Source organism: Strigops habroptila, chromosome 5 (genome assembly GCF_004027225.2).
Source record: "Strigops habroptila isolate Jane chromosome 5, bStrHab1.2.pri, whole genome shotgun sequence".
Classification (NCBI taxonomy): Eukaryota; Metazoa; Chordata; class Aves; order Psittaciformes; family Psittacidae; genus Strigops; species Strigops habroptila.
The window spans coordinates 67356914-67382101 of record NC_044281.2 but is presented as its reverse complement, the minus strand read 5'-3'; the positions used below and the strand labels follow the sequence as shown (position 1 = coordinate 67382101).

General features: G+C 63.4%; 2 protein-coding genes across 6 annotated transcripts; one reads left to right on the top strand and one right to left on the bottom strand.

Moving 5' to 3' along the window:
- The first annotated feature begins 2011 nt into the window (after positions 1-2011).
- Positions 2012-9417, top strand: GOLGA7B (golgin A7 family member B). 2 transcript variants are annotated; one of them, XM_030486826.1, is made up of 5 exons: positions 2012-2128; positions 7052-7177; positions 7535-7687; positions 7834-7935; positions 8055-9417. In XM_030486826.1, the coding sequence occupies exons 1-5, from the start codon at positions 2072-2074 to the stop codon at positions 8526-8528; spliced, it is 912 nt and encodes a 303-aa protein (XP_030342686.1). In that variant the 5' UTR covers positions 2012-2071; the 3' UTR covers positions 8529-9417. The 2 variants fall into 2 exon arrangements, with proteins under 2 accessions (XP_030342686.1, XP_030342685.1); XM_030486825.1 differs by lacking the exon at positions 2012-2128 and adding an exon at positions 5332-5938.
- Positions 9418-9625: 208 nt separating this feature from the next.
- Positions 9626-22991, bottom strand: CRTAC1 (cartilage acidic protein 1). 4 transcript variants are annotated; one of them, XM_030486821.1, is made up of 16 exons: positions 22906-22991; positions 19172-19368; positions 17685-17881; positions 16629-16759; positions 15842-15998; positions 15189-15323; positions 14744-14889; positions 14448-14584; positions 13705-13787; positions 12812-12912; positions 12565-12733; positions 12136-12281; positions 11962-12004; positions 11509-11652; positions 10216-10341; positions 9626-9848 (listed from the first exon to the last, which is right to left on the bottom strand). In XM_030486821.1, exons 1-16 carry the CDS (start codon positions 22948-22950, stop codon positions 9700-9702), a joined length of 2106 nt encoding a protein of 701 aa, XP_030342681.1. In that variant the 5' UTR covers positions 22951-22991; the 3' UTR covers positions 9626-9699. The 4 variants fall into 4 exon arrangements, with proteins under 4 accessions (XP_030342681.1, XP_030342682.1, XP_030342683.1 ...); XM_030486822.1 differs by having other exon boundaries at positions 19172-19379; positions 22906-22971; XM_030486823.1 differs by lacking the exon at positions 11509-11652.
- Between the last annotated feature and the right edge of the window lie 2197 nt (positions 22992-25188).

The window sequence follows — 25188 nt, the reverse complement described above, 5'->3', positions numbered from 1 at the left end:
TGCCGCTTGCCCTCCCGCCCCGCGGCCCCAGCCCTCCCTCCTCGGGCAGGCAGGTGGGTACACAGCTCTGAGTGCCCCTTGCCCCTCTCCCGGGACCCCTGCACTCAGCCCTTCAGCTCACCCCAGCTCTATGTGCCCCTGGGGTGGTGCTCTCTGGAAGGGCTGGCTCGCCTGCCCCACGGGGATGTGTCGTGGGTGCAAGGTGTCCCTGTTATCCACAGCCCCTCGGTACCTGTCCCATCCAGCACCCCAGAGGCATGCCCTGGCATGGGGCAAAGGACCCTGGTTCGTACACTGTGCCCCCTCCCCATCTCTTGTACCCGATGGGGTATGGGTTTGGCGATGTTTGGGGTGCAGGGGGTGGAGAAGCAGGACACCCTGGAGGCTTCATGCTGCAGCACTGGGAGCAGCTGGGGTACCCACGTGAGAGGTGCCATGTGTGGCATCAACGCCAAGGTGATGCCATGGGCAGAGAGTCCTTATTCCTCGTGGATGATCATGGTCTGCTGGGCACAGGTGTAGCTGGGGTTACACCTCCCAGCAAAGGGCTTGTACCCAGGCTCTGCTGGTGCCCCAGGCATGGGCAGAGCTGGAGCCTGAGTGGGGTGAGGGTCCTGCTGGGGCCACATTCTCTCATCCCCTTGGAGATGGGCTGGGCCAGGGGGTGCAAGGCTTGAGACCCCATTAGAAACTCATTTGTCTGCAGGGGTTATCTGGGTCACCCCCTCCTCTTCCTGCGATCGATGCCCCTGCCTGCCCAACGAGCCCTGGGCCGCCTGTGGCCCCTGCCTGCTGGATAAGGCACCTCTGTTAATGGGCGACAGAGCAAACAGCTCGGTGCAGGCAGTGATAGCAGCTGCCCTTTGCCCCAGGCTGGGGGCAGGGACTGTCCTCCCAACCCTGGTGGCATCCATCTGCTTTGGGGCTGTGCTGGGAACCTCACCCGCACAACCTGCGCTTGCCTGCAGCCTGCCCGCACCCTCCGTGCTGGGCACAGTACCCATCACTGCACTGCCCAGTGATGCTTGCTGCCAGCCCGAGGGTGGGCTGAGCTCATCCCGCCCTGGCCAAGCCCTCGAGATGGCACCATTAATGTGTAACTGCTGGGGAGCACGATAAGATAGAGCTGCCCTTTATCAGGGCTGCCCGGTAGCAGAAGGGAGGGTGCTGGAAGCATCAAGCTGTCACGGCAGGAGTGACATTGCCTGGAGATAAATGCGGATAGAAAATAGCTAATCTGTGATGGATGGGCTGGGGCAGGGTGTAATTGCCACTGGGAGCTGGGCTGGGAAGGGGCTGGTGAGGCCTGAGAGGTGGAGGCAGGGGGAGCCTGCGTGTGTGGGATGGAGCAGCTGGTGTGCAGGATGCCAAGCACACCTTGCTCTGTCCCCACACTGTCCCCACAGCATTGCCAGCACTGTTACTGTCCTGCTTTTGGCCACGGACCAGCTCCTGGCTCCCAGCCCACCCCAGCCACCCCGTGCAGCCCCCAGCACCTTCAGTCCATCCCAGGAAGGTGCTGGGGTGCTGAGCACCCTGTGCTGGCTGGCACCCCACCAGATGAAGGGATGAAGGCGAGGAGTCTGAGGGGGAGTGAGGGGCTCCCTGCCAGCTGGCCTGGTCCCCCTATCTGTCACGATGCCTTCATCAGAGCCACTGAGTCACCTCCTGGCAGCATGGCCATGCTGGGGGGAGCAGGGCTGGCCCCAGGAGAGGGATGTTCACCCCCTGCTCCCTCCCTGCCAGGTGTCCTGGCAGCATTGTCCCCAAGCTGAGACTGTGCCTCTGCTCTGAGGGGTCCCTGCTGCACCCCCACTGCTTCCTTAACCCTTTGCCACCCAGGATGTCCCAGGGGAGGTAGATCCGAGCTCTAGGGAAGGGGATGGTCGTAGGGCAGCTGGAGCTGGCACCTTTCCCTGTGTCCTCTCTGCGCAGGCTGCTCCAGTGCCCACATCCCCGTCCTGCACCCGCGCAGCCAGCTGGGAGGCTGACACTTGTGCCTGTCACTCCGGGGAGCTGGCTGTGTCACTGCTGTGTCACCTTTCACAGCAGCAAGGCCGGAAGCAGGACCATGGGGGCTGCCCCCTCTGCAGTGGGCACCTCGGGGACGGCCAGCCAGGGTGGCATGGTAAGAGGACATCCCCTGGGGGTGGCCCTTCGCCACTCCGGGCCCTCTCCAAGGACCTGTGCCTGGTTGTAGCACAGAGCAGATCTGAGCCAGGGCAGATGGAGGCTCCCGGGAAATGAGATGTTGTTGAGCAGAGTCCCGGCTGCCTATTTCCGTCATGTCCCAGTTCCCTCTCCCACTGCAGCTTTGGGCACTGCCAACCTTGTTTCTGCGGGCAGAGATGCATTCCAAGGGCCTGGGTGGGCTGGGTGGACTTTATGGGTTCCTTCCCTGCTCCCATCCTATTGTCCTCCCCATCCTCTTGTCCCCCCCATCCTTTCATCCTTCCTGTTTCAACCCCATCCTATGCTCCTGGGACTCCCAGGCTTCATCATTGCTGGGCATGGGGTGCCCGCACTGCAGAGTAGGGACCCTCGGGCGGGGGACGGCATGACAGGGCTGGCCATACAGGGACACACATCTCGGGGATGTGCCCCCCAGCCGTGGGGGGGGGCGCGGTGGGGCCGAGCTGTGCCGGGGCCATGGTCGCGGTGAGGCAGGCAGCGGGCAGGGTGGTGGTGTCCGTGCACTCACCCTGCTCCCACACACGCTCCCGCTGGCGCGGCAGCCCCAGGAATGCAGCTGGCAGCGCTCCCGGCCCAGCTGCGGGGAATGTCCGCCCTGGCGCAGCCCCGGCCCCCCCGGCACCTCCTGCACACAGACCCCCTGTTCGCTGCCGGCCCCCCCTCGGCCTGGCCCCCAGCGGGGCAGGGAAGGGGCACATACCGTGTGGGGACGCATCTCTCCTCTCCGCCCCACCGGGGAGGTGGGAAAAGCCACCCGTGTCTGCTCCCAGCACAGCCCCGTCCCGGGTGGGGGCAACCCCCGCACAGCCCTGGCTCCCAGCCGGCACCTTTGCCAAAGCTGGGCCTTGACACTGTGCTCTGAAACCGCATCCCCCTCTGCTTGCAGGATGCTGCGTCCCCCCATGCACTCCTGCTGGGGGGCTGCCCCCACCCTCTGTGGGCATCCCGGTGCAATAGGGTCCTGTCGCCACCAATTGGGATGGACACAGCTGGACGTGGCAGTGCTTCAGACACCGCAGAGGAGTGCCCATCCTCAGGGTCCCCATCCTCAGGGTGCCCATCCTCAGGGTGCCCAGGCTGTAGGGACAGCTTGGGGCAATCTCCATGTCCTGTTGAAGGGAGAGGTTGGGGCACTTAGAGCTATTTTCAGGGCTTCCAGTGTGCGAGATGTACCCCCGCCTCCCCCCCCCCCCCCCCCCACGGTGTACACACCTGGCTTCTCCCAGGAAAGGTTATCAGCTAATCACCCTGCCCTGATTTGTCTGTGTGCCTCCCAAATGTCACCGTTGTCCTCGCTGGGGTGGTGAGCTCGTGCTCCCCCCCCCCTAATGAAAGCTCCCCCAGCGCCTTGTGAAGTAGCTGCCAGGACCTGGCCCTGCCATGGCCCCTTTGAAGTGGAGCCAGAGCCACTGACAGCCCTGACAGGCTGGAGAGGGGGCTCGGCGTGCAGTGCAGGATGGGACCCCAGGGGTTGGTCCCAGTCTGGTTGCAAGGCTTTGTGGCCCTCAGGCACCGTGCTGGGACTGCATGGAGGGTCGGGGTGCTGGGATGGGGTGCAGTACTATGCTCCTGGGGACATTTTGGGGGCACCCCCTGGTCCTGACCTGGGAGCCAGGCGCAGGGGCTGGACCAGGGGCACTGCTGGGGCATGGCTAACTCAGTGTGATGGACACAGGCACATTGGCTGCATGGGGTTGGCCATAGGGGTCCAACGTGTGTCCCATGCCTGACCTGTGGGTCCAGGGGCACGGCATGTTGTGGCATGGTACAGCATGGCAGCAGCCTGTCCCCTCTGCATGGAAACCAGCAAGGTCTGTCCCTGCTCTGGTTAAAACTGGAAAGCCCATGATGGTGCATCCTGCATGGAGGGGCTGGCAGGCCCTGGTGGGCTCCAGAGATGCCAGGGGCCGCAGGCACCACAGGCATGGCCAGGGGCTGAGCAGCACTGGGGAGTGCTGGGGAGCAGGTCCAGGCTGTCCATGTCCTGCCAGACACTGGGCATGGTTTGCTCCTCGGTCACGTTGCTGGCAGAAGGTGGCTCCCCATGATGGGGTGAAGATGTTCCACAAAAGTACACACGGTGATGCAGGCAGCAGGTCCACGGCTTGTGAGGCAGCAGGAGCCCAGAAATGAGGGTCCAGCTCTTGGGCTGGGTTGGTGCAGCCAGAGAAGAACCATTCCTTGGGCGGCAGGGCAGGGCAGCCGGGCAGAGCCTGGGGTGTCAGCTGGACCCCTGGCTGCTCTCAGCCCCTCATTGCGGCACGGAGAGCAAACTTCATCTCCTGGCAGGCACAGCATTGCCATGGCAACTGGCAGGGCCCTGCCAGGCGGGCAGGGAGCCCTGGCGTGCCGGTGACACACAGCACGGGAAGGAGCCGGAGTGAAGGGCCTGGGCTTGGGGGCATGCAGGGACATGCTTGAGCGTGCGAGCACATGGACGTGTGCCTGGGTGCGTGCGGGGGGTGCAGGCAGGTGCGGGCAGGTGAGTGCATGCATGAATGCCCTCATCTGTGTGCATGCACATATCTCCACATCGGAGAGTTCACCCCCCAACCCAACGGGGCTCCTTTGGCTCTGTGGCACTGTCGGGGCAGTGTGATGCTCTGGAGTGTGTGCTGGCAGAGCTGCTCTGAATCACAGGAGCAGCAGGTTTCCCTGAAAGCAAGAGGATCCATAGCTTTGTCTGTGGGAAGATGAGCCCTATGACTTGGATCCCTGCCTGCACATGTGCTTTAGTCCCTTGTCACAAACCCTGCCACACTCCAGCATACTGGGGTAGCCCACCAGCCACCCCAGGGCTCTGCCTCTGTTTCCTCTGCTCAAATCCTGTGCTGGTGCTCAGGGCAGGGAGCAGGAGTCAGGCGAATCCGTTTCATCAGGGTCCCTGTGCGCTGTGTTAGCAGCCTGGGCAGGCATGCTGGCAGGGCCCCACGCTGCCTCCAGCATCGCCCAGGTGTTGAGGGAAGGGCTGGCTGCTCTCCTTCATGACAAGGGCCCTGTGCCCAGCTACCACATCCCTCCTGCCTCACCACGGACCCAGCTGTGAGCACCCCCTCCTTTGCCCCTCGGGAGAGCCTCTGTTCCCCCCGTTTGGCATTTCTCTGCCTCTAATTGAGCTGTCAATGGGCAGAGATAACAGGGAATTCGTTAGCTCTGCTCTTTGATGCCTGACTGCGCTGTGATCGCAGCTCCTGCTCCAGAGCCCAGTGCCAGCCGAAAATCCTTCGCAAACAAACGGCTTCAGACGAGGCCTCTTGGCACGGCTGGCTGCCAGCCCCACGGCTGGCCTCCCAGATCCCCACCGGGAGAGCTTCACGGCCGCCCAGGCCCCCGGTTACCTCCAGCAGTTCCCCCCAGGGACCTACAGCCGCATCCCCTCGGCAGCCAGGCCCCACAACCCGCAGTGCCGGCCGGACCCCCGGGACATAGAGCAGCAGTTCCCCTCCTCGAGCTCCCCGCTGGGGGAGCCGGATCCCGGTACCGCCATCCCCAGCAGCGGGGCCGCGTCCTCCAGGGACTCCGCGTCGGTAGCAGCGGGCGCCCATCGCCGGCGCCTCGGGGCGGGCCGTGGCGGGCCGGGCGGCTGCGCACACGGGGCGGCCGGGCCCGCCTCCGCCGCTCGACACGGCAGCACCGCGGACAGCGCCAGTCCCGCCGCGCCGCCCGGCACGGCCCCGGTGACAGCGCCGGTCCCCCCGGCACAGCCCAGCCCGGCCCGGGCCCCCCCCGCGCCATGGCCACGGAGGTGGGTGCGCGGCCGCACGGCGGGCGGGACCTCCCCGGCAGCGGGCATTCCCGGTGCCGGGCTGCGACGGAGCCCTCCAGCTCTGCCCTCCCGTGTCCGCCGCCACCGGGGAAGGGGGCAGCGTGGGGTGCGCTGGTGGTGGGGGGCAGCGTTGGGGCTGGGGTCCGCGTGGGGTGCGCTGGGAGGGTAGTGTGGGGCTGGGAGGGTGCGTGGTCTGTGTGCCCAGGAAGGCCAGTGTGTATGTGGGGTGTCCGGAGGGGCGGGGGTGCGGGGGAGTGCAGGGTGCCCTTGCTGGAGGGAGCAGGTGGGTCTGGGGTGGGGTGCCCCGGGAGAAGGAGGGGCTGTGGGGTTGGCGGTCCCGCTCCCATGTGCCGTGGGTAGGACCCGGGGCAGGGGCAGGGGGTCTGTGGGGCACACAGCAAGCAGTGGCCCCATGTCACCCAAGGGGAAGCTCAGGGAGGGGTCTGGCACACGCCCTTGGCACAACTTGGCCCCTGCATCCCCCGCTCCAGCCCCTCAAAACTGCGCCGGGGGGCTGGCGTGGGCCCTCATACCCCGTGGGGTGCCGGGGCTGCGCCTAGCGCCTGCGGCCGGGGCTGCCGATCCCTTTTGTGCGGCCGCCCCGCTGCAGCCTGCCGCCCGCCGCGCTGCTGGCTGCTGCTGCAGCCCCGCTGCCAGCCCCCTGCTCCCGCCCGGCTCGCTCCCATCCCTGCCTGGGAGCTGCTGGGGGCCTGTGTGCTGGGGACAGGGCGCTGTCCCCTCCCCGGGCCGTGGCCCGGCAGAGGACACACACCCATGCGTGCAGCAGCCGGTGCAGGCGAGGCCAGGCACCAGCCAGGGCAGGAAGTACATGCGCTTGCCCATGCTCCGAGCCAGGGGCTGCCGTGGCATCCTCCCCTTGCCACCATCCTCCCTTCACCCCTGGCCTCGGAACTCCAGCACCGAGCTGTGCTCACAGCATGACCCAGCTCATGCTGGGGGCTCCCTGCCTGGGGGTGTGTGAGCTTGCAGCCCCTGACACTGAGGGAATGGCACTCCTTCCCAGCCCTCCAGCAGGGATACTCGTCACCTCGTAGCTGCAGCCCCCCTGTCTCACCCTGATGCCCTCCCCAGGTTCACAGCCTGCAGGAGCTGCGGCGCAGTGCATCTCTGGCCACCAAGGTCTTTGTGCAGCGGGATTACAGCGATGGGACCACGTGCCAGTTCCAGACAAAGTTCCCCCCCGAGCTGGAGAGCCGGGTAGGGAGCATGGCAGGCTGACAGGGTGGGGGGTGCCCTATGCTGGTGCCCTGTAGGGGCTTGTGGGGAGATGGGTCTGAGGGCATGGGGTCTCCACAGGGTGTTTGTCGTATGGCTCTGGGCCAGCCGATGCTGCTGGGTGCATGCAGTCACAGCCACCTTGCCTGGTCTGCAAGGGCTTGGGTGCTCCTGGGGACCAGGAGGCTCTGGTGAAGGGTGGGAGGTGGGCAGGGACCAGAGAGCTGAGGCATCAGCTGGGCAGTGTTTTAAGCTCCCAAATTCCCCCTGGAGATGGGGACAGGGCAGGCAGGTGTCAGCCTCTGGCCAGACTCCTCTTCACCCTGGTTTCTGCTCTAGATCGAGAGGCAACTCTTTGAGGAAACAGTGAAAACCCTTAATGGTTTCTACGCTGAGGCAGAGAAGATTGGGGGCAGCTCCTACCTGGAGGGGTGCCTGGCCTGTGCCACTGCCTATTTCATCTTCCTCTGCATGGAGACACACTACGAAAAGGTGCTGAGGTCCAGGGAAGGGCTCAGGGATGGGCATGGTTGGAGGCCTGGCAGTGGGCACAGGGTGGGCACACGGAGCAGGGGGGCTGGAGGCCAGAGCAGGCAGCAGTGCTGGCAGGCTCTGAGTGTCCCTCTGTGTGCCAGCAGGTCCTCAAGAAGATCTCCAAGTACATCCAGGACCAGAACGAGAAGATCTATGCACCACGGGGGCTGCTGCTCACCGACCCCCTGGAGCGTGGCATGAGGGTTGTATCCTCTGGGCAGCGGGATGCCGGGGGGATGACAAGGGCGAGGGGTGGGGGGACACGGCAGTGTGTGCTGGGCAATTGGGCTTGCCTATCTCACCGATGATCCTTAGCATGGCCCAGATTGAGATCTCCATCTACGAGGACCGGTGCAGCAGTGGCAGCTCCAGCAGCGGCAGCTCCAGCAGCAGCAGCAGTGGGGGGGGGCGGCGGGGCGGGGGGCCGGTGACTGGCAGGGGGTCCCTGCAGGGACTCGTATTGCCAGGACAGTGGTCTCTCCGAGCTCCGCAGGCTGCACTACCAGAGCACCCGCTTCTGAGCCCAGAGAGGGCGGGAGGGGGAGGCCAGGGGCTCCCACCCCTGTCTGCTCTGTGCCCCCCGCAGCAGCTCTGCCCCTGCTCAGACCCACTGTGGGCAGGGGCTGGTGCTGGCGCAAACCAGGTGCTTCCTACTGAGCCAAACTGGTGCCAAGGGGCTGCTTCAGCCCGCCGGGTGCTCGGTGCTGCTTCCCCTGCCCCAAGCAAAGGAGCTTGCTGTGGGCAGCCCTGGCTGGCAGTGCCCTGCGTGCCATGCATCAGGGAGCAGCAGGACTGGTAAAGCCTCAGGCAGCACTAAGGAGAGACACACACTCATCCCCAAGCCCATGGGCGCTGTCAGCCCTTGCTGCACCCCCTCCTTGGGATTTCCCGCTCTTGGTGGTGCGGGGTGGGCTCAGGTGCTGCGTGCCCACTGCCCAGGGTGCCTGGCAGAGTCCTGACGCTGCTTCATCTGCATGATGGTGCCGTGCATTCACCCCAGCCCTGCCCCACACACTGCCCATTGCTGCTCCACAGCCCCGTCCTTCAGCACTACCCACGACACTGGGCATTTGCTTCTGCTCCCTGCCTGACCCGGTGCCATCCCCAGCTGGACCCAGAAAGCTCCCCATCCCCAAGCCACATGCCCCAGGCTCATGCACAGCCCAGCACAGAGGAGGCTGAGCTGTGGCATGGGTGAGCCAGGCTCCCTGCCCAGTCCTGGCAGCCCTCTGCCTGCTCTGCTCCATGACCACTCCCAATGCAGGGAGGGTGCCCAGTGGAGCAGCTCCACCAGGACCCTTCCTCTCCTGCTGCTGAGCCCTCTCTTGCCCACACATCCTGCATGCATCTGCCACCAGCACCCCAATTCTCAGCCTGGCCTGCAGTGGGGACCCCAAGGGGCACCTGGGCCTGACTGCAAGGTCTGGGATTCATAGGCCAGGGCCAAATGGGGAGGAATAGGAGGGTCCCTGTGACATCCAGCACCTCGAGGAGAAGATTCCCTGCCTGAGTGCAGGGCTGAACCGAGGCGGCATCGCTCTCCCGGGACCCTGGAGGGAGGGCTCTGCCCTGTGGGACTCCCTTTGGCTCTGTCAGGGAGTGTGTGTGGGGTGGCCCTGGCTGCACCATCCCCACAGGGGTCCTCCTGCATGGAGACCTTCCTCAATAAACCCTGGCTTCATCCCTCACTGTGCCTGCCCTGTGTCCTGTCAGAGTGGGAAGTGGGGCAATGCTGGGGGGTACAGAGGCAGGCTGGGCATTCCCGGCACACTGGGGTGCACAGAGCCTCATAAGGAGGGTGAGCACTGGGGAAATAAGAAGGAGCTATGGGGCAGCCCAGAGGGGGAGTGGGCACAGACCTATGTAGCAGTCCTGGGCTCCAGTGACCCACAGGGATACCAGTGCAGGAAGGGGTTTATTCAGCTGGCACCGGCTGCAGCCGGCATGGTCCTGGGGCAAGCAGGGGGCACTTAGCTGTGCCGGGTGGGCTGCCGGTTGCGCCAGCAGCGCCTACCCGCACCCAGGGAGAAGCCGTGGTGGCAGTGACAGTGGAAGGAGCCGTGGCTGTTGTGGCAGATGTGGTCGCAGGGGCCAGGCTGTGCCTGGCACTCATCTACATCTGGGAAAGAAGGGGAGAGGGTCAGGGCTGCGCCAAGGCTACAGGGCTCATCAAAGGCACATGGAGGGGATGCTATGGGGCTGGGTGAAGATAGGACATGAAAGCATTTCCAGTGCCTACAGCCATGCAGCTGTGGTCTGACACCCTTTGGCCCCAAGGCTGCTGGGGAACAGAAGCCTCCTTACTCCATCAACTCCTGCACAGCCACAGTCTGTCCATCCTGCCCACCATGTTTTTGGTTGGCTGGGACCAGGGCTGTGAGCACAAGAGGGCATCCAGAAAACAGCATCCCTGCATCCTAGGGCAGCATGGCTGTGCATGGCAGCAGCATGGAGGGCTGCTGGCCCCACTGCCTGCAGGTACTCACCCAGGCACTGGCTGGCTGTGGGATCAAGGGGGTGGAAGCCCAGGCGGCAGTGGCAGGCAAATGCCCCAGGGGTGTTGGTGCAGAGGTGGCTGCAGTTGTGCAAGCCCTGGGCACACTCGTCGATGTCTAGTGGTGGGGAAGAGAGTGGAATTTGTGGTTACAGCATGCAGGGGGAAAGCAGCATGGCCCTGTTGTTGTGATGTGGGCAACCAGTCCCTCCAGTGCTGCACCTGTGCCCATAGTCCCATGGCTGGGAGCAGGGATGGGTAGGGGCAGAGCTGCCTATGGCCACTGTGCACAGCTAGCTCCTGGCTCCACGGCAGGGAGGGCTGTGGGTGCTCCCCATCCCTGAGCTCCCTCCCCATACAACCCCAGGGCAGGGTGGGCAGAAGTTTGGGCACATCCCTGCCCTGCGCAGCTCAGCACCTCGGGCTAATAGACAGGATATAGTTTATTGAGGGGGTTCTCTGGGAGAGAGGCTGGAAGACTGAGCAGGGTCCGACTCCAAACAGTGGGGTCAATATGTTAAAAAACAGACCAGGAGGGTCCTTCCCCTGCAGGGCTGGGGGGGACCCTCCTCTGCCGGGGCTGAGGAGGTGGCCCCTGTCACTGAGGAGGGGGCAGGCGAAGCACACACGTCGCAGGCCAAACCAGCAGGCACATGGTACAGTATCGAGGCGACGGAGCAAGCAACCAGCCCGAGAGGTGCCGGCAGGGCAGGAGCAGCACTGAGGCAGGGAGGTTCCATCCCCAAACAAGGTGCAAGGGACAGCCGGGCGCCATGCCCATCCCACCACAGACCACCCCTGTAGGGCACAGCCAGCACTTCCAGGGCAGCTCGGCGTGGAGAGAGAGAGAAAAGGAGAGACAGGCAGAGGCTGGCCGGTCCTTGCACCGAGGCTGCTCTGCCGTGTTAGGGGCAGGGATTAAAGTGCATAGAGGCAAAGGCAGAGTCCAAGGACCAGAGGGAGGAAGGCGCTCTGGGGGAGCCCAGGCCAGCTCCCGGTGGAGGGGTATCCCCCAAAAAAGGCCACTTGAGCTGCACAGAAAAGGAGAGAAAGAGCAAGAGAGAAAGAGAGAAGGGGAGTCGGTGGCAGCTCAGCGGGAGGCACAGGACAAACAGATACAGAGCCAGGGTGGATGTGGCTGTGCAGCCACCCGGCAGCTTGCAGGGCGCAGCCAAGCCTTTGGCAGGGGTGCAGCAACATCCCAAGGCGGGGGCTTTGGACCTGTTGCCCATTGGCTTGGCCAGGCTGCAGTGGCATGGGGTTCAGGGTCCCAGCCATCACTCACCCACACAAGCTGTGCCATCCTCACTGGGCTCGAAGCCCCGGCCGCAGCGCTTGTTGCTGCGGCAGCGGTACGCGCCGTAGGTGTTGATGCAGACGGGCTTGTCCCGGGGGCAAACAAAGGGGAACTCGGTGCATTCATTTGTGTCTGCGAGCAGAGGGGCCTTGGTGTGAGATGGCTGGGATGGGAACGTGGGGCTGCCGGCCATGGCCCCTCCAGTTCCCCCTGCATGTGCTTGATGCTCCCTTAGATGTAGCCATGCACAGGCCATGCATCTGCCCAGGAGGCTCACAGCATGGCCACCCTGCCACATCCCCGCTGCCCTCTATTGCTTGATGCTCTAGCACAATGCCTGCCACATGCCAGCCATGCTTCCTGGCCCTGGCACCATGCTCTCCCCTCTCCCCGTGACACCACAGTCCCCCTCTAGAGCCTGTGCCCCTGGCAACCACTCACCTACACAGCGTCCATTCTCGTGCTGGGAGAATCCCTGCCCGCACTGCATTTGGGGAGAAATGGAAACCGCCAGGATGGGGAGGAATCAGCCCTGGGCAGCCACAGAGCCAGAGAGCCCAGCCCCTCATTCCTACCGCCAAAGCCTCCCACCCTGCACCCACAGCTGGCCCTCACCTCCAGTGGGGCAGGCACAAGCGGCTCCTCTGTGTCCAGGGGGTAAGGGACCTCCAGGACAGAGTTGGTTTCACTGCTGGCCACGGGTCGTGACACGACGCGGCCATCCGGCCAGGTCACCTCCAGGCTGCTGGGCTTGTCGTGCCCTGCAGGCGGGCAGCCTGTCAGAGGGGGGGTCTCCGGGGTGGGCAGGGGCTGAAAGGAGGCCAGGGGGTGGTAGGGATGAAGGGGCAAAGCCTTCCCTTGCTCCCCTTGCCCCAGGTACCCATGCTGCCCCAGGTAGCCCATGCACAGGGGTGTAGCCCAAGGGGTGCACACAGGGCAATAGTCACAGATGACTACCATGCTGCAGGGCACTGTGGCAGCAGACATGGCCCCTGCCCAGGGGGTGCCGGGGAGGGCTGGGGGTCATGGCAGCCCCTTGCTCACCCAGTCCGAAGTGTGCCACGGGCTCCATCTCGCAGAGGTATCCGGACCCGCCGTCAATGATGCGCAGATGGGCCCCGCTGCGCCGCGTGAACAGCACCACCTTGGCCCCCCGCGCAAAGGCCCCGAAGCGGGTGCGCGGGATCACACGCAGCCAGTTGTTGTTGGTGCCCTGCCAGGGAGCAGGGAGATTGAGCAAGGAGAGGTGGAAGGGTTGGGGGATGATGTGAGAAGCCCCTGCTTGGCTCACCTGGGTGCCCTTGAAGATGGAGATCGGCTGTGCCATGGACTCCCCGTGGGACAGAATGAGGTCCAGCATCCCATCGCCATCAAAATCTGCCACTGCACCCCCTACAAGGACAGGATCATGTCATGCCTGCAGCCCAGCCCCACAGCTTCCAGCACTACACTCTTCTGCTGGTGTGGGCTCCCATGGGCAGCAGCAGCAGCACACATAGAATCATAGAATCAACTAGGTTGGATCTATGAGACCAACCTAGACCCTGGACCTTTAAGATCATCAAATCCAACCACTACCCCAGGACTGCCAAGTCCGCCACTAAATCATGTCAATGAGGGCCTCATCTACATGTTTTTTGAACACTTCCAGGGACCGTGACTCCACCACCTCCCTGGGCATCCTGTTCCAATGCCCGATCAACCTTTCAGTGAAGAAATTTTTCCTAATATCCACTCCCAGCAATTAGGGGCAATAGGGAAGATGGGGTGACCCCAGTGCAGGAGTAAGGGTCCCTATGTGTGCGGCACTCTGCATCCAGGTGGATCAGCTCCCCAGGCAGTGGAGGGCACAGGCAGTGCAGGGGGGCTGTGGGACAGAAGAGGCTGCCTTGCCCCCTCCCAAATGTAGAGGTTGGCTTTGAACAGTGGGCACCCAGGAAGGAGCCCTCCAAGAGTGAAGCCCTAAGGAACAACTGGAGATGGCACCATTAGCTGGGCATGGGTGGAGGGAGAAAGCGTGGGCCTGCTCCTGGGTGATGTGGGCTCCATCATCCATCAGGATGCTGATGGGAAGCAGGCAGGTGGCTCAGCCAGGCATGTGGCATCCCCAGGCATAGAGGGTGCCAGGTAGGTCTGTGGCACATCCCCAGCATGGAGCCCACTGCCAGGGCTGGGGAGGTGCACCTGTGCCTCGTCCCTCAGGCTCCAGCGCATCCCCTGGATTCAGCTCTTCCATGATGGGGTCCGAGTGCTCCCTGCGGATGAGCCTGCCGAGCACAGACAGGGTATTAGCGCCAGCCCCCGTGTTCCCCAGCACATTCCCAGAAGTGCCTGTCCCCTCCTGCAGCAGCATGGTAGAGATGTGACAGCCTCAGTGGCTATGCAGGGTGGATGGGGGATGGGACTGGCCCCTGCCTGTTGGCACTTCATATCCCTCCTCCATGCAGGGGTGACAGGGACATCATGAAAGCCTGTCTCTTCTGTGGAGCAGAAATGCCATCTCCAAACACTGCTGCATCCCACTGGCAGTGGAGATACCCCTTCCCCAGGGGCTCCCTGCCACACCACTGCCCTCCACTCAATCAGGGATGCCAGCACTGGGTGGACAACCAGCTCCCACCACCTCACACACCAGGCAAGAAGGTCCCACACAGTGGTAAGGAGGAATTGACTCCCACAATTAACAGGAGCCATGAGCAAGCTTCCATGCAGCTGCTAATCAGCAGCACTGGGGACCCCAGGGGCTGCTGCAGGCACGATCGCAGTGGCTGGTAATGACGCTGGGAAAGGCTCAGTCACGGCATCTTTTATTAGCAGAGCCCAAGCAGTGGCACTGCTGGAGGGGAGCTCCATGAGCCTGGTGCAGGCCCACCCCCCAGAGCAGGGTGCAGGCTGCTCCAGCCCCCCGGTACCCGCTGGGCTCCTACCGGAAGAGGCGGTTGGCGGAGGAGCCGCGGTAAGCAATGTTGTTGAAGAAAACCTCCAGCTCCTGGTCGTTGTCAAAGTCGGCTGCGATGACAGTGCAGACAGGGGATGGCATGGAGAACTTGGGGGTGGCAATGTCCTGCACGAGGGATGGGCACAAGATGTGAGACATTGTGTCTCACTTTGGTGCATTGGGTGCCCTCCTCACTGGGAATTGGGCTCAAAGCCAAACCAGGGTGAAGCCGGCCGTCCCGGCCAAGGAGGCTCAATGGCAATGCTGGCAGTAGGGGGCCCTCACCCGGAATCGGACGCGGCCGGGTGCCCCGGTCTGCAGGTAGAGGCGGTGTGGCCCGTTCCAGTTGCCATAGACAATGTCCACCCGGCCATCGCGGTTGAAGTCAGCCAGCGCCACGCCACGTCCGTGCTGGTAGGGGTCATCCAGCCCTGGGGAGCCGCAAGGGGACGGGGGGATACAGGACTCCCTGCCTGCCTGTCTCCCAGGGATACCTCCCGGGATGTGTCCTGTGGTCCCCACATGGGTCTTCCCTGCGCAGGGCTGCATCCCTGCACTAATGGATGCCCTGGCGCACCACAGCCACCCCTGGTGGCCAGCGGGGCTCTGGGTCCCCAGGGCTGTCCCTCCACCCTGCTCTCAACCAGCCCGTGCAGGGAGTGGCAGGCAGAGCCAGCCCTGCCCTGAGGTCCCCAATACCTGGGTGGTCCCCCCAGCTCCCCTTACTCACCCACAGCAGCTGCCACATCCCGGTACGTCCCATCCCCCAAGTTGTGGAAGAGGAAATTGGGGCTGTTCTCGTTACCGCAGAATATGTCAGAGGCGCTGTCACTCAGGATGGGGCCCACGGCCAGCCCACGGCCCCCTGGGGACAGCAGCACGGGGGTGAGGGGACAACAGGTGCCCTTCCCCAGGGGAGTTCACCCCCTCCCCCCCCAAGTCCCCTCGGTGCTGCCCACCCAGAGTCCTCTCCTCGCCCACCTCCCACGTTTAATCAGTCTTATCAGGAACTAATTGAGTCTGGCAGCAGCTTGTGTCATCCCCACCCTAATCACTGCCATCGCCATGGTGACAACACTCCTAATTAGTGACAATTTACCGCTGGGGAGACCAGGCACGGTAGCTGTCCCCGCGGCGGTCAGGCAGCACGGGGCGCAGGCTCCCCGCTGTGCCCATGGCCCCGGGGACATCAGCCCAGGAGACGTCCTGCCAGGCGGGCATCCCACGGGCCAGGTCCCTTCCATGGGCCGTGGGGCTGCCACTAGATGGGGCAGTCAGGCAGCCTAACGCGTGGCACTGTCCGCGGCCCGGCCTGCAGCGGGGTCCCGCGCTCGCCGTGCCCCGCAGCTCCCAGTCCCACCTCGGGGCCGCAGCAGCCGGTACCTGTGTACTTGCTGACGCCAGCCTGGACGGCCACGTCCACCAGCACCACGACGCCGCGGGCAGGGTCACTGGCAGCCACGTCCATCTCGATCAGGGAGTGGGGGCCCACGTTGCCACTGGCGTAGTTGGCGATGTAGATGGAGTACCTGCCAGAGCCCTGTGGCCGGCGGCACCTCCTCAGCACCCACCCACCCAAACCCCATCTCCAGGGGGACCACAGTCCCTGCCATAGAGTTGGATGCTCTCATAGCTCCATAGGACCAGGCTGAGCAAGAGCTGAGCAAAGCCCATGGCAAAAAGCACTCTGGGAGTGAGGATGTGCCTCCTTACCTCCAGGATCTCTGTGGTCCCCAGTTTCATGGTGTGGGCACAGGGCACCCTGACCCCCCCCAGCATCCCTGATGTGCCAGGCCCCTCCCCCATCATCCCCGCCCCCCTTGTCCCGTGCAGCAGTTGGACCCTGATTTAGTGATAATTGTTTGGAAACAAACCACTGGAGGAGGAGGAGGAAGAAAGAGCAGGTGACAGGAACATAAATCACCTCGACAGGCACGTTTATCAGCTGGTGGCAACTGTGTGCACAGGCGACCGCAGTCCCCACGGCTGGGGGGGATGCCAGCCCTGACAGTCACAGGAGGCAGGGGGGCACCCCCAGCCCCAGTTTGGGGTGGGATGGGGCTGATGCTGAGGGGAGAGGCCCCCTGGGATCCCACGGGAAAGGCTAGAGGGGCACGGCAGTGGGAAGGGAATGGAGATGCCCCCTGCCCACCCTGCGCTGCCTGCTCACCGTCCGGTCCACGCAGGCGACAGAGCGTCCGGCAAAGCGGCTGGCCACGTCCCGGTTCACCTCATCACTCAGGAGGTCCTCCCAGCGCCCGTTGCGGAGCTTGAAGAGCTTGTCTGTATAGGTGGCCATGCCTGGGGAGGTGGGCGACATGGATCAGGAGGCTGCAGCGTTCCACCTCCTCCCAAAGAGGATGCCCTGTAGCAAGGGGAGGCTGTGGAAGAAGCACCCTTTTCCTACAGCATCCCAAACCTCTGCTCTGTCTCCTGCAACCCCCAGCAGCATCATGGGACAGAGCTGCCACTGCAAGAGTCCCCATGACCCTTAAGTGTCGCCAGGAGACACGCAGAAGAATCAATTCATTAAGATAAAATGTGTCCCAGGAGGGCACAGTCCTGTAGATCATCCCTGGGAAGGTAAGAAATCGATTGAGTGCCAGGCACAGGCAGCGAGCCGCACTGCCGTGACAGCGCCGATGGCAGCACTGATTTAGGGACAGGTGTGCCAGTGGCCACAGGTAATTAGGAGCGTCAGGAAGATGGATCCGCTGCCTGGAGGTCAGGGCTGTGGGACAGGGACACAGGGCAGAGCTGGGCTCTGCATCAGACAGCTCCTGGATGCCTGGTGCCAGGCTGGACCACATGGGTCACCTCTCCACAACAAGCATCCCAGGAGCTGGGGCAGCACTAGCAGGGCAGGATTAGACCTGCCTTGGTCCTTGCGGGCACAGGATAGCCGTGCATGGAGCAGCACAGTTGCTGCAGGGCACAGCGGGGTTGTGCAGCACCGGGTCCCTGTGGCAGGGCTGCCCCAGGGATGGTGGGGAAGCTGCTGTCCCACTCAGGATGCCACCGGGAGGCTGGTGGCCAGCTGGAAGTGCTGACTCGGCAGCTGGCTGGGCTCAGCATCCCATCCGCACTGCCATCAATCAATGGAGCCACTCAACTGAGAAATTAACTCCAGCTCGCACACATCCCTCACATGCCGAAGGTCATGGGCAGCCGTGCCGGGAGCTCCCCCCATGCCGGACCTTGGGGCACAGCCGCTGGCAGGGCTCACCGGAGAAGGCGTTGTTGGTGTTGAGGAAGTAGATCTCCTCACGGCCGTCCCCGTCGATGTCACAGGCCGTCACGCCGATGGCGTTGCCCTGCCGGTCCCGCAGTGCGTAGTATGGGGAGCCCTGCTCGTCCTCCGCCACGTTCACCAGCCGTCCCCGAGCCTTGTCGTACTTGAGCACCAGGTTGGGGCCATTGTACCTGTGGGTGAGCACAGGGGTGATGCTTCCCTGAGGTTTGGGGACAGGATGAAAACCCCCATCCCACCCCTGGGGGGAACACTAGGGGTGACATCATGGTTCCCCATGATGGGGACAGTAGAGACCTGTGTGCTCCATGAGGGCCAGGGACCCTGGGCTGCCCTCAGCATCCAAACATGAGACTGGCTCCTGGCTGCCAATGGAGATGGCTCATCCTGGACCTGCTCCAGGATGCCAGGCATCCCATGTCTACCTGGCCTGGGTACCCCAGGGCAATGCCAGGGCAGGGGTGGGGTCTGGGCAGCTAGCAGGAAAGGATGGGGTGCAGGTCCTGGCTTGCAGCCCTTTCCCAAGGCATGGAAAGCAGCACACAAGGCAAATCCTCCCAGCACGGTGCGCCCCACTGACTCCCCGCCTGCTCCTGCCCCGTGCACCGGTAAACAAGTTATACAACAGGCACCGTGGTGCTTACAAAACCCCATCCAGCTGCGTGGATCAGCCTGGCTGGGAGTGGTGGCCCGGGCTTCCCAGCGCTGCCTGAGGTTTGCTGCTCCAGGGTGATGCTCAGGGTGGTGGCAGGGTCAGACTCTGCCCACCACTGTGGTGCCCCCAGCTGCCGCAGCCCCAGTGGATGGGATCTGTGGGAGTGAGGGGCTCCCTGCATGTGCAAGCCTCCCTCGGGGTGTACACAGCGTTGTACAAAGACTGTGTACAAAGACTGTACAAAGATACGCAGCTCACAGCCATGCCAGCACACACACAGAGCCTGCACCATGGTCCCCGCTGTCCCCAGCCAGGGCCAGACCTGCTGGCAGCAGCTGCCCTGTGTCCACCCCCACTTGGGTGCAGGCAGCGCAGCACATAGCTCCTTGTCCCCCCAGCTCCTGTCAGCCCTTCCAAGCCATCACTCCAATAAAGGGCTATAAAAACCTCCACCCAATTAACCAGATCTCCAGAGAGCACAGAGTCCTGTCAGCGAGGCAGAGCCAGCCTGGGAAGCACTGGCCCTGCACTGCAGGGTGGACCCCAGCCACGGGGCAGCTGCACCAACCCATAGAGAGGGGACCAGGGGTCACGATGGAGACACCCATGTGGTCCTGCAGAGGCAGCATCCCAGTTGGTAGCTACACCCTATGTGGGTGCACACATTAGCAGGCGCATGCAAACCCCCATCTCCCCACACCCAAGCACAAACCCCAACCAGCCATATGCCCACAGAGGAGTGAGGAGCTCCTGGCCCTACAAGGCCACGAGGTCCTGCTGTCACCGAGGTGCTGGGTGCATCACTCACCCCGCCACCACGATCTCAAAGTCACCATCAGCATCCAGGTCAGTTACGGCCACACCATAGTTGAGCTGCGTGGGGTTGCTGTCATAGTCGGGCGGGAGGAGGCGGTGGGTGACAGCCGTGAACATGGGCTCGCTGCGCTGGGAGCCTTCGCTGAGCCAGGCCAGGGACAGCAGGCACAGCACCAGCATCCTGGGCACCTGGGAGAGACCTGCAGCCTGTCAGCTCCAGGAGGAGACCCTGCTCCATGGTGCCCGAGCATCCCCACCACCCTTGCACTGGAGATAGTCTCTTTCCATCCCTTGTCACCCACCCCAGCCTGTGCCACACCACCAGCCCCTCAACCCTTGGGCACTGCCATCTCCATGCATGGGCCCCTCTGGGTGCAGCTCACCCTTAAGGCTTCCTTGGGATAAGACTGTACTCCAATGAGCTGGGAGCCAGGCCTGAGCAGGAGTGGGACCTTGGATGCCCATCCCATGGGAGGGACTGGGGAGGCAGCAGGAGGGCTGCAGAGTGCTGATAATGCTGAGCTCAGCCTCAGCTTGCCTTACCCCAAGGGGCTGCTGGCACCCAAGATCCTGGCAAGTCACGATGCCAATCACTGCTCCTGCGGCAGGGCCAGAGGAAGCCAGCACTTGCCAGGCTGGGGAACTTTTCCCCTGTCCAGAGCTGGAGAAGGCCACCAGGAGAACATGGGGATACTCTGCCAGGTGACTCCTGTGTGCCTCACTTTCCCACCCTGCCGGCACAGTTTTTCCCAGGGTCTCTGCAGGGCAAGGTCCTCCCAGCCCGGCCAGGAAAGGAGATGCTGGGAGGAGCAGGAGCCTGGGAGGAGAGGCTCAATTAACCTGGACTGCGGAGGACAGTGCCTGCCAGCGCTGCTGGCAAGGCTGCGGAGATTTTGGAGCTGGCTCTGACCTGGCTGTAGCACAGGTGACAAACAAGGTGGCACTCAGGACAGGCAGCCCTCACCCCAGGCTGAGCAATCCCCTCCAGAGGGGAAGAACCCAGCACCGACCTCTGCAGCCCCAGGCCGTGGGCATGAATCCACATGCCAGAGCTCCAGCTGGGAGGAGAAACAGCCTGTCCCACTCTCACAGAGTGAAGGAACGGCTGGGGCATCCAACCACCAAGGTGGGGACACTGCTCCATGTGACTGTGCCATCCATCCCCTGAGCAGGGCTGCCTCTCAGCAATGGCAGAGGGACAGGGGTGAATGGTCCCACTCCCAGCTGGTCCCTATGCTGTGGGCCCTGCCAGTGAGCACAGGCAGTTGTGGCAGCTGCATGGTGCCGCGTGTGCCCATCTTGGAGAGGGGAAGGTGCCTGAGGCTTCAATCCTGGCAGACGCACCAGGCTGCAGGGAACAGCCTGCTGCTGCCTCCCCTGGGGATGGGAATGGTCCCAAGGGTCTTCGGGGTCCAGAATTCCGCTGCCACAACCAAACACCTTCCAGGCCCACTTGGCTAGGTGGGAAGCGGCTGTCCTCCAGCTGCAGAGGAAACCTGGAGTCCCACTGCCCAACACACCCAGATCCCTGCGTCCCACTGCAAGTGCCCCATGCAAGGCACACATGAAGGAGCTGGGGTTTCATTGGGGTACACAAGGATAGGACAGTCCCTGGGTGTCACTCCCCAGTGCCAGGCAGTGAGGGAGGAGAGCCTTTGCCACTGAAGTAGGCATGGGGAAGAGCCACCCATGTGAGGACATACGAGTGCAGGGCTGCCATGTGAACCCCCTGCTCGTGCAGACCAGTGCCACTCATCCCCAGCCACAGCCAGGAGACGGGGGCCATTGCAAGGCCATGAGCAAGGCTCTCCCTGCTCTGCCTCCCCTCCAGCCCCCACTCCCCACAGCTTGGCCTGTTCCCCAGGCTGCCTCCCTCCACCCCATCCAGCTGCAGCCAAAATCCCTCCAAGCTGGATGGAGCTTTTCCAGGAGGAAACAATGTTCCTGATTGGAGACAAAAGGCTTTTCCCAGTGATCTGGAGCTTGGTGCCATGAGGAAGGGGTGCACGGCCCAGAGCCAGGCCATTTTGGGAATGTAGAGGGAGGTTCAGGCTAAGTGGCAGACAGGAAAGGCCTCATGGTTCCCAGCATGCTGCTGATAGCACCAAAGCCCAGCACAAAGCTCCACCTGAGGTTTGAGGCTATGGGGTCCTGCTTTTACACAGGGAAGAGTTCTGTCTTGTCCCAGCATAGCCACGTCCTGGTTTGTGTTGTGGCATCTGGTGGCAAGGTCACCTCAGGAGCTGTGGCCAGCCCAGGGTGCCTGCTCAGCATGGCTAACCCTGGTGACACCAAGCCAAGGCACCAGGCAGAGGCAGCTGGAGGATAGGAGAAGGGCAGGGGTGCCATGGGCACCCATGCAGGATACAGCCAGGCAGTGCAAGGACAGAGTGCTGGCTCCATGGTGGGGATGCTCATCTATCCCCACACGTGGCTGTGGCTGGCAATGCCCTGTGGGAAGGGTGAGATGGGACTGGGAAGGGAGCTGTGGGGCAGGCAGACCCAGACCCCTCACTAGACGTGGGCAGATGCTGCCGCCAGGGCTCCTCATGCTCACACATGCACATCCCCAGCCCTTGGCCTACATCATGAAGCAGGTTCTCTGCGCAGCCACCCCATCCCGCACAGCACTGTGTCACTGCTGCCCACCACACCACACACGCTAGGGACGTCATGCTCCACCACTGCAGTGACATCCCATCCCAGGCCGCAGCCACCTCCAGCACCGCTATGACATTTCATGACATCATGCAGCAGGGGCCTCATCACACCCCAAAGGTGCCCCAGAGCAGTGACAACATGGTCACATCACAGCGCCCCACAACATCATGCTGCATGTGCCTCAGTAACATCATGTTCCTGTTCCTGCCATTTCCAGGCTGCCACAGCTGTACCTGCCAGGGCAGAGGACAGGCAGATGTCGTCCCGCAGACCCACAGCCCCTCTCCCACAGCAACTGGGCTGCCAAGAGACACCAGCAGTGACCCCTCAGCCCCAAGCAGCCCAGCCACTGCAGTGCCCCTGCTCTGGCCAAAGCGCATGAGCTCTGGTCCTGCTGCTGCCATGGGCTCAGCGCTGCTGCCTCACACACCCCTCTCAGCCCCTGGCCTGTGCATGCATCCCATCATAGACACTTCTGCAGGGCCCAAAGCCCCCAGCTGCCAGCTGGCCCATCCTGTCCCCTCCCATGCAGGACTCCTCAGTACCGGTCCTGGTACGCTGGGGCTCAGCCAGCAGCAGCTAGTGCAGTGTGGAGATAAGCAGTCACCTTAGCCTCTGAGCTCAGCCTAGAGGGACACCAGATCCTTGGGAGGCTCAGACCCACCAGCATGCAGACAGCCCCTTGCCACCCAGGCAGATGCACGGCTGGACCCCTCTCCCCACGCCCTCAGCCCCTCTACAGGCTCAGTCATGACCGAGCACAAGTGTCCCTATGAAGAGGAGCTGTCCCTTGCTTCTCACCACCCTGGTGCCCTGCCAGCGCTCCCCAGTCCCAGCCCACACCCCCGGTCACCGCTCCATCCTCCAGAGCCCAGTCCCTCGCAGCCCAGCATCCTTCCATCCCCATCCTCCTATCCCCCTTCCTCCCGCATCCTCTGCACGCTGCGGGGCAGGCTGCGGTCGCGCTCCGCCCGCCACCAACTTCTCTGCGGGCCGGTGGCCGCGCCGGAGTTGAACACGGGCCCGGAAAACTTCACGTACCGGCACCCCCCACCCCGTACTCACGGGCCAGGGGGGCTGCCCGGTCCCCCCGCGGCGGCGGGACCGCATCCCGCCGCGCCTGCCTCGCCGCTACGCCCGCCGCCGGCTCCGCCGCTCCCGGCTTCCGACAGGGGCGGCCCGGCCGAGCGGCGCCTTATGTAGCGCTGGGCAGCGCCAATGAGCGGGGCGAGGGGCGCCGCTGCCAATGGAGAGCGCGGAGGTGGGGCCGCGCCGCGCTGATTTACTGCTCCCATCGCCCCGGGATGCTGTGGGGTCCTGTCGGGCAGCGTCGCCCCGGGCGCCGCGCCCGCGGGGATGGAAGTGGCGGTGGGGCTCCGGGGTGAGCTCGGCATCGCTTTCGGGGCAGCCGGAGCAGCGGTGGGGGGTTGCCGGCCCGCAGGAGGGGAGCTGCACCCCTAGAGGTGCTGTGGAGTGGGTGGCACTCGGGGCACGGCTCCGCACCCGCTGTGTGGGGAGATGGGGAGAGCAGAGCCAGGGACCTGTCCCGGTCTGGCACAGTGGAGGTTTGTCCCACAGAGCTGTGCAGCTGCGGGAGCGGAAGGGGCAAAGGGAGCGGAGCTGGGCAGCCCCCATAGCGCAGCACCCAACTGCATCCCGAGGGCTCAGCACCCTGCCTGTGCCATCACTCTGCAGGTCACCCACCTCCCTCTGCAGGGACCCCTGGAGTGGCTGTACCCTGGCAACCAGTTTGAACGGTGAGAAAGGCCCCATCTCAGGCCATGCACAGCACTGACTTGGCCAAAATCTTGTAGCCAGTTGGTGCCTGAGGCAGGACAGCCCTTTGCTGGCTGTCCTTTAGCCTGCAACCTTTGCTGGCACATGTGGCTGCTGCAGCACTGGACATAGAGCTCCCTGTGCATCTCTGGATGCAGAAGGTGTCTGTGGGAGGGTCAGCACTGGCAGGGCACAAGGCTACCAGGTCACACCAGTGAAGCACGTTTGTGGATGCCCCAGCACAGAGCCTGGGGCTGCAGCCACCAGGCCTGACAGCAGGAGACACCAAGAGAGACATGCTGAGAGACAGCAGTAGCCCACGCTGTTTGGGCTGCTTCAAGTGGCTAATCACCTGCCTTACCAAAACACTTATTTCTCACTCAAACACGTCTGACTACAGCTTCTGCCTGTTGCTCCCAGTTCTTCTCTCCCTGCTGGATTCAAGAGCTCTCCAGTCACAATGATTGCCTCCCATAAAGGTGGTTCCACATGGCCATCAAGTACCCCTAGACTTCATTTCTAATGACCCCCTCTCTAAGAGGCTGATCTGACCATCACATGTGTGCACTGCTGGCTCATGTGTTCTCATGACACCCGGAGCTGTGGGTGCGCTCTGCCTGCCTGTGGTCCATAGCCCCAGTGCCTTGCTGCAGCCCCACAGCACGCACGCGTGTGCTCAGAGCAAGCACCCCCTCTGCTCACTCATTAGCTCATCCCAGATTTAGTAACCACCTGGGTAATTATTAACACAAACTCTGCAAGCCAGCTCCCAGCTCTCTCCCAGCGACTGGCAGGTACAGAACACAAAGGCCAGCAGGAAGCCAACCCAACCATGCCAAGACTGCGAATGGTGCTGAGCACATTAGCTCCCGGCAGCCTCAAACCCAGTGTGCCAGCGCACCGGGGCTCAGCCCTGGCCCCAAGTGGATGCGCATTCACCGGCAGACACAGGCAGGCTTGTGTGCACATAGGTGCACGTGCACCACATGCACAGCTAGGCACGCAGCATGGTGCACACACGTGCAGCTCTGCAGGGGTGTGCACCGTGTCAGCAGGGATGTGCTCACACCATGACACCCTGTGAGTACATGCATGCTGTCTGTATGTGCGGCACACGTGTGAGAAGGCCTTACCCTCTGCAGCCCCCTGCCCACGCTACTGGCATCCAGCGGGGTGATTTTCCACTTGTGGGGCTGCAAGGTGTTCATGAATGCCGACTGTCGGAGCCCTTCACTGCCTTTCCCATGGATGCTTCCACCCCACCGGGCTAAGATGTTTCTCTGGGGGCCCAGAGCAGCCAGCATGCACCTTAGCATAACAACTGTTGTGGCCATAAGCCACAGCCCTGAATCAGTCCTTGTGCCCCATGCTGGCCCAGCTGTCTCCATCCCACCCTTCTGCTCTCACCTGCATGTGGGGCGTGATGTGGAAAGCACCGTGGGGTGGGAGATGGGTCTGCGCAGGGAGCTGTGGAGGGAGCACAGAGCACCAGTGAAATGAGCTGGGATGCATGTGGGATGTTGGCAGGCAGCGAGGCAGGGCATAGGGAGCCTGGCTCTGCGGCATGTGGTG

Coding starts and splice junctions, on each gene's coding strand:
- GOLGA7B (XM_030486825.1), top strand. CDS start 5,357: ATGCCTGACTGCGCTGTGATCGCAGCTCCTGCTCCAGAGCCCAGTGCC. Junction 7,688..7,833: donor TGGAGACACACTACGAAAAG/GTGCTGAGGTCC, acceptor GTGTGCCAGCAG/GTCCTCAAGAAGATCTCCAA. Junction 7,936..8,054: donor TGGAGCGTGGCATGAGGGTT/GTATCCTCTGGG, acceptor AGCATGGCCCAG/ATTGAGATCTCCATCTACGA.
- CRTAC1 (XM_030486821.1), bottom strand. CDS start 22,950: ATGCGGTCCCGCCGCCGCGGGGGGACCGGGCAGCCCCCCTGGCCC. Junction 16,760..17,684: donor CACCAACAACGCCTTCTCCG/GTGAGCCCTGCC, acceptor CCACCTCCCCAG/GCATGGCCACCTATACAGAC. Junction 10,342..11,508: donor GGATGGCACAGCTTGTGTGG/GTGAGTGATGGC, acceptor CCCCACCACTAG/ACATCGACGAGTGTGCCCAG.